This window comes from the organism of the source record quoted next, unplaced genomic scaffold (genome assembly GCF_019419815.1).
Source record: "Pyrus x bretschneideri cultivar Hongxiangsu unplaced genomic scaffold, Pyrus_bretschneideri_v1 Contig30, whole genome shotgun sequence".
NCBI lineage: Eukaryota > Viridiplantae > Streptophyta > Magnoliopsida > Rosales > Rosaceae > Pyrus > Pyrus x bretschneideri.
Window position 1 is genome coordinate 207606 of NW_025999613.1, and position 8318 is coordinate 215923.

Below are 8318 nucleotides of genomic sequence, written 5' to 3' on the forward strand. Positions count from 1 at the left end.
TTTTCTTTGATAGCTAAATATGTTGTGGTTGTGGAACTCCAAGTTTATTTAGTAATGTTGAATTTTGGAATCTTATTTGGTAATGTACTTAATAATTGAACCTCGACCTACCAAGCCTTAGGGACTTGGGAGTTCGATTTAGTTTGTCTCTCAAACAGGTGGTGTTCTTTTATGTGTATATATACGTGTGAAGAATTCCTGTGGAACAATACAGTTGAAATGTCACAGGTGCGTGAAAGTGAAACTCCTGAAGATAAGGTGATCGAAATCTTGTCCAAACTGCCGCCCAAGACTCTGATGAGATTCAAATGCATACGCAAGTCGTGGTGCACTATCATCAATAGTCCAAGTTTTGTGGCCAAACACCTTAGCAATTCCATGGACAACAAACTCTCATCCACCGCTTGTATCCTTCTCAACCGTTGTCAGGTTCATGTTTTCCCGGACAGGAGTTGGAAGCAAGACGTTTTCTGGTCCATGATTAATCTTTCCATTGATAGTGATGAGCACAACCCTCATTATGATGTTGAGGACCTAAATATACCGTTTCCAATGGAAGATCAAGACAATGTAGAGCTTCACGGTTATTGCAATGGGATTGTCTGTTTAATAGTAGGGAAAAATGTTCTTTTATGCAATCCTGCAACGGGAGAATTCAGGCGACTTCCCAATTCATCTCTTCTTCTACCCCTTCCCAAGGGAAGATTCGGATTGGAAACGACCTTTAAAGGAATGGGATTTGGCTATGATTGCAAAACTAAAGAATACAAGGTTGTGCGAATTATAGAAAATTGTGATTGTGAGTATTCAGAAGATGGAGAATCCTACTATGAGCGTATTCTTCTTCCTCACACGGCTGAGGTATACACGACGACTGCTAACTCTTGGAAAGAGATTAAGATTGATATATCAATTGAAACTCGTTGGTATTGCATTCCTTATTCTTGTTCAGTGTACTTGAAGGGATTTTGTTATTGGTTTGCATACGATAACGGGGAGTACGTATTTTCATTTGATTTAGGTGATGAGATATTTCATAGAATAGAATTGCCTTCTAGGAGAGAATCCGATTTGAAGTTTTATGGTATTTTTCTGTATAATGAATCTGTCACTTCGTATTGCTATCGTCACGAAGAGGATTGTGAATTATTTGAAATATGGGTAATGGACGACTATGATGGAGTTAAGAGTTCATGGACAAAACTGCTAACCATTGGACCCCTTAAAGACATTGATTATCCATTGACACTTTGGAAATGTGACGAGATTCTTATGCTTGGCTCGTATGGAAGAGCCGCCTCTTGTAATTCTAGTACTGGAAATCTCAAGTATCTTCAAATTCCCCCTATTATCAATTGGATGATAGATTATGTGAAAAGTATTGTTCCAGTCAAGTAAATTGAGGGAAAAGTGCCCTTTTCACCTATTTAATTTTTATGCATGATATAAAGCTTGAGTTTGCATCTTCTAATTTTGCTTTGTGGCCTTTGTATTTATTGTATAATGAATCCTTCACTTCGTATTGCTCTCATTACAAAGAGGATTCTAAATTATATGAAATATGGGTAATGGACGATTATAACGAAATTAAGAGTTCATGGACAAAACTCCCAACCGTTGGACCCTTTAAGAGTTCGTCACGAGCTTCTTATGCTTGCCTCCGATGGAAGAGCCACCTCTTATAATTGTAAACTGGAAATCTCAAGTATCTTCATATTCTTGCTATTATCAATCGGAATGGGGTTACAGATTATGTGAAAAGCGTTGTTCCAATAAAGTGAGTTGGGGGCAAAGTTCCATTTTCTCCTATTTAATTTATATGCATGATATAAGCCTTGAGTTTACATCTTCTAATTTTGTTTTGTGGCCTTTCTACTATGTGTTTGGGTTAACATTCAGACTTTGGACTTAAAGGAGAGAAAGCCCAAAAAAACTAAAGAAATGAGACTTGCTCGAGTCCCAGCACCAAGCCCATCCATCCATCTCAAAGACAATATGATGGTGCCTTATTGATGCAAAGGTTAGGTGCTTACAAGGGAAGTGACAACCGATGGAAATCAACCTACTCTCAGCCCAAAAGCACTTTCTGAATGGCAGAACATGTAAAAAAGGTGATGACTCATTGAAGTGTTTTCGAACAAAGCTTGCAACAACCAAGATCATTGCCTATAAAAGGGAAACCAAAGCTTAGAGACAAGGTTACTCGACCAATCAAACAAACAAATATACAAACTCTGTTCTCAAGCCAGATTTGCATCCAAAAGCTGTAATCAGCCCAGACCTCAATCCTTTTCCAAGATCATTCCCTACAAAAGCCATCTTTTGTCTAGTTTAAAGCTCTGCTATCAGCCATAGTGGCGTAGTTAATGCGAAATATATAAGCACACAAATTAAAACCCTCTTTTGACAATTGTAGTATATGTATAAGTAGGGATCGTTCTAAACCGGGGATTAGGAGGGATTACTAAATCACTTGGAAACTGACTCAAAAACGTAAAACAAAGGTTAAAACACTAAACTAGACTCAAAGAATGCAAAACTAAACACTTAAAACACTAAAACAAACCAAAAGACTCAAAACAGCACCAAAACACTCAAAACTGCCTTAAAAACACAATCTGGGGAGTTTTGAGCACTTACACTAATTTGGACGAATTTGGGTGATAAATTGAATCAAAACATCTAGAAACACAAACTAAGACACTTTCTAACTAAATTGAACACTAAAGTAAAGGGGGATTTAGTTTTTGACGAAATTAAACAAAGTGCACAGATTGTAATAAAGACAGAATGTAAATACGAATTTGATGAAAATATGGATGGAATGCTAGCTAGAAGGTTCTTCTCCACACACGTCACACTGCATATAAGATGATTTTCAGTTGGTCTTTCGATGAATCATGAAACTCAACACCCCAGGTTAATTAGGTTCGCTTAAATTAACCTTCAAGTTCTCCTTAAGTTAATGAATTGGATGGGACATCGCATACAACAATTCAAAGCATTCTCCAAAAGTCCTTTACGTGAAAAGCACAATAAAGATACAATCAAAGATCATTAAGCATCATGAAAACTATAAGTGTTGATGAGGCATTCGTTACTATGATGAGCATGAAACTAGTGCCAAGAATTCATTTAACGCGATCGTTTATAAGCGACCTTCACTACTTGTGAATATAAGTTTGTAACTATTAGGTGAAACTCACTTATATTCTAGCATCATATTTAAACATACACAAATAAGTTATCAATCAAGCAGTTAAACGAATTGAATCCACAACTCATGAAATTCCAACCAAAGGTAATCAATTTATATTGCAAGCATAAACATGGTTTTGAATCACCCCTAGCTAACTAGGGGTTTAGCCTCTCATGTTCACAGAAAGAGAAACAAAATTGAAATTAAACATAAAGAACAAAAGATTGATTACACCTAAAACGCCCAAGGAATCCACTTGAATTTCTGCACGTTTAAGCTCCTCTTTCTTCTTCTCCTTGCTACGGCAGAGATGTTTTTGGATGATTTGGGATGATTTTCTGGGTTGTAGATGGGTTTATGGGGATATGGTGGTGCGGCAAGGGGTTGTGGAAGGTGTATGGAGGTTTGAATGGTGGCTGGAAGCGTGGGAATGGTTGCGGCAGAGAAGGGAAGTGGCTGGAATGGATGGAGAAGGCTGCGGCTGATATGGAATTAGGGTGATGGTGGCTGCGGCTGAAGGAAGAAAGGGTGAATGATCAAAGATTCAATGAAAGGGAATGCCCCTAGGGTGTCTAAAAGGGTACGGCTGAGATGTGGGATGTTGAAAAATGGATGGGAGTTACGGATTGAAGGAAGAAAAGGATGGTGGGTGCGGCTTAGAGGTTTTGTGGCTGAAATATGAAAAGAATGAATGATATGTCCCCCTAGGGTGCGGCTAAGTGGTAGAAAATATAGGGTTTCAGAAATTAAAACCCTAAGTTATTTTGGTTAATTAAAATTAAGTTAAAAGCTTCTAGAATTAGGAAATTAAATAAGAAATTAAAAAGGACATGGCTGCAAGGTGCGGCTAGGGTTTATTTAGAAAGGGAAATAGGGTTTAAGTGCATAACTTTGGACAAAAATGCCCCCCTTTGCACGGCAAGGGAAGGAAAGAAGGGGAAAGGCCATGACAAGGGTTGTTAGGAGGTCTAAGGCCTTTGTTTTGTGTCCTAAAGTGCATACAAGGCCTTCAAAGTGGCTAGAAAATACGGACGTTTAAGATTAGGAAAGGTTACCAAAATGGGAAACCTAGGCTTAACTTTCCTACTTCAAGTAGGAAACCTTGTTGGAGTAGGAGTCCTCGTTGGAGTAGGAATCCACTTTCAATTCGGGATTCATATTTCTTGAAGTCTTCGACTCATTCATTCATTCTTTTGCTCCAAAAGACTCCAATTTGCATCTTCTTGCACACTTTGGGCTTTATTACCTGAAAACACACAAAAGTGACTTTAAACACTAAAATCACTAAGGAAACACAACATAAATGCACGAGAACAAGCTAATTAAGTCGCATGAATATGCTCCTATCAAATTCCCCCACACTTAGCTTTTGCTAGTCCTCGAGCAAAACAAAACAACTAAAGAAAACAAGACGAAACAAAACCAACAAAACATAACCTAAACCTTCCAACGTTTGCCTCAGGGATTTCCAATGAAACATGACATGTCAAAGATCATTACTCACATAGCTTTTAGTCTTCCTTCCCCTCGAGCACATACTTAATCATAGTCACCATTCAGTAGCTCGCATTTAATCAATTAAAACAACATTTTGAATGTAGTAACATGCCTTAGAGAATTTCCTCAATTCCTCACTAGTTATGCACTCAGTTTTCACTCAGATTTTCTGACTACACACCTTACACTAGTTATATGTGAGAAGATTGATGTAAACATGAAAGACTAGTACTCACATATGTTATAACAAAGAAAGCAATTTCTGGAGTAATTAAACATGTTTAGATATGATCTCATGAATGGAATGCTACTACTTAGATGCGAGAACCAGTGACACCATATGCTCATAACAAATTCAAACTCCACAAATTGAAATGCACAACACTCAAGATAGAAGTAAAGGGTTGTAATGGGGCTTGAGGTATTGGCTAACAAGGAAAGATAGGGATAAACAAAAGTTCTTTAAGCAATAGCAAGCAAAGTAATGAAATTAAGACTTAGAATTCCCTTAGAATGCAGAAATCAACTTTTAGACAAACAGGGGAGATTCAAACAACTCTTAGGGCCTAATTCATTGTTTTGGACCCTTACTTCAACAAACAATACTTTGGAACTCTTTTCACCTCTTTTTTCACTTTTTTTTTTTTTTTTTTTCACAACTTTTTTTTCTAACCGTGCCTATGGCACATAAACTCACATCCATCATCCTTCCCCCACACTTATTTTCTGCAACACATTGATCAAAAGGAATTCATTTTTAGTCATGCTTACTATGCTTCAAGAACAAGGGTAAGGATGGTCCTACTCTAGGCTAGGTGAGGATAATATGGGTTAACAAAGAACATGGGCTAACACGGCTCAATGGGGTTAAACTTAAACACAAAATGAGTTAAGGGCACACGACTATTTGGCTTTGATGGTGGTCACTACACAACTTCATCTTGAATATGTGTTATGCAAATCAATAACATGCTTTGAATGAAATGGGCATGAGTTCTAGCATTTGGAACAAAGTGATGAAACGCCCTCTAAGTAGTAACCAAGCAAAGAATAATGAGATCATGCAACGACTTTAGAAAACAATGATGCACATATTATTACTCTCCAAATAAACGTTTAGGCTCAAGTCTCACAGGGATGTAGCATTAGTTTGAGTTCATTCCTTCAAGCATGTTACAAAAACTAATTTTCCTTGTGATTACATGTGAATTCGTAAACTATAACTACAACCAAGCATAAACCAAAGAGTATATCAAACGTCCATCCATGTTTGTAACTTTCTTTAACCATCATGCAATTAAAAACCAAATCCTCATCATTGTGTTGGAAGGTAACCTACGGCACAAAACAAACACACAAAAACAACTCTTTTTGGGTTTTTCAAAACAATTTTTCAAATTTTTATGGTATTTTCGGATTTTTAAGTCAACACACACTAAAGCACTCTAAAATAGCTTAAAAACACTTAAAAATAGCAAGGAACAACATTGGAAGTTATGGGTGATAAAATCCCACGAATTTGCAATTTGCATCAACACATTTAGTTACCCCCCCCCAACACTTAAATCAAACATTGTCCTCAAGGTTTCAAGCCTAAAATCACACCAAACAAAAGTAAATACAAAAACAGCAACTAAACACACTAAACATGGCAGAATGTAAATAACAAAGAGAAGAGGCTAGGAACGCAAATCTGGTTATGGAGTGTAAATGCCATCCTCTCCTTGGTGATTGCATGGGTTGCCTCCCACGAAGCGCTTGCTTTAACGTCTTGCAGCCGGACGACGGTATGCTAATTCCCCATTGGAGCCCACGACATGGAGGGTCATGTCCTCCACAACCTGCCCTTCAACACTTCCATAATATGACTCAATGAATGGGAGGGGATAGTGATCCTCCCTGATGGTGGTGTTTTGGTTCCGAAAGTCCATGTAAATGCTCCCACCACCTTTAAATCGGTTGGGCACTTGCACCAAAGAAGGTAACAACCTATTAGTTGAAATGGGAATGGAAATTGGGATTGACGACTTACAAACATATTGTGGTGAAGGCTCAAAATCGGCAGCCCTAGCAACCATGTCACCATGGCTACTTCCGGCCATATTGGGTGGTTGTCGGGGAATCACTCTAAGTTCCTCTCTAATGGTGGTTCTTGATACATCCTTCTTGATAAGTGTGGATCCTTTCGGCCCTATATCCTTATGCACATCAATGGCAAAACAAGAATGACTGTCATTAGGATTCTTAATAGAGTCACAAACATTGAATTTAATTATATCACCACCAAACTCCATTGTTAGTGCTCCTTTGGCCACATCAATCTTTGTTTGGGTTGTTTTCATGAACGGTCTTCCAAGTAGGAGTGGCAAGGGTGGAGAATGAACCGAGTCGTCCATTTCAAGCACATAAAAATCCGCCAGGAATATCAAGTTATTCACCTGCACTAAAACATCTTCCAAAATACCCTGTGGATAGGCATTAGATCGATCGGCTAATTGAATAATCACGCCATCATTTTTCAATTCACCCAGGTTCATGGATGCATAAATAGAGTATGGCATGACATTAATTGAAGCTCCTAAGTCTAACATAGCATGTTCAAACTTAGTTTGGCCAATAATGCAAGGAATTGTAAAGCTACCTGGATCTTTGCACTTTGGTGGTAACTTTCTTTGTAAAATAGCGGAAACGTTTTCACTTACCCTCACTACCTCTTTATGTGAAGCCCTCTTCCTTGTAGTGCATAATTCCTTCAAGAACTTGGCGTATTTGGGCACTTGCTTTATGGCATCCAAGAGGGGTATGTTAACTTGAACTTTCCTAAATGTCTTAAGGATGTCCTTCTCGGCTTCTTCTTTCTTTGTTTGCATGAACCTACTAGGAAAAGGCACATTCAAAGGAAAAACATTAGTAGGAACCGAATTTGACACATTCTTACCCTTTTTGGACAAATTGGACAAGTTGGGATCTTTAGAAGCTTGCGGCAAAGGTATGTCCACCTTTGCCGTGGGTTGGCTTGCTTCCTCCTCTTCAATTCTCAGTTTTTCATCCTCTTCGGGGCTTGATGGTGATGGTTTGGATGTAATGCCAACTTCTTTTCCACTTCTCAAGGTGATTGCGTTGGCCGTTTTGAACCCTCCATTTGGGTTTGGAATGGTTGAGCTTGGGAGCTTGCCTTGGTCTCGGAATTGCCCTACAAACTCCGCAATTTGCCCAATTTGCTTTTCCAATTGATCCACCCTCTTGTCTTGGTTTTGCATGGCTTTGGCTTGATTCTCTTGCCCCTGAGACAAATTAGTTAGTAACTTAAGAAGTGTATCATTGTCTAGGGATCTACTTGAAGCATTTGGGGCAGATTGTTGTGGAGCATGTGTGGGTGCGTATGGCTTAGTGAAGAAACCCGGGGGTTGTTGTCTAAAGCCTCCTTGTTGTGGTGGTTGTTGGGGCTCCCTCCACTTGAAGTTTGGGTGGTCTCTCTAACTTGGATTATATGTGTTCGAATATGGATCGTTCCTCAGTTGAGTTTGGCCTTGAAATCCAATTGCATTTGTGCTTTCCCATCCACCATTTTCAATTAGTTGCGGGCACTTCTCAGAAGCATGTCCTTGGATAGAACACACTC

General features: G+C 38.7%; 1 protein-coding gene across 1 annotated transcript; it reads left to right on the plus strand.

Moving 5' to 3' along the window:
* The first annotated feature begins 219 nt into the window (after positions 1-219).
* Positions 220-1398, plus strand: LOC125479988 (F-box/kelch-repeat protein At3g06240-like). Its single transcript, XM_048590171.1, has one exon. It carries the CDS (start codon positions 220-222, stop codon positions 1396-1398), a length of 1179 nt encoding a protein of 392 aa, XP_048446128.1.
* The last annotated feature ends 6920 nt before the right edge of the window (positions 1399-8318 follow it).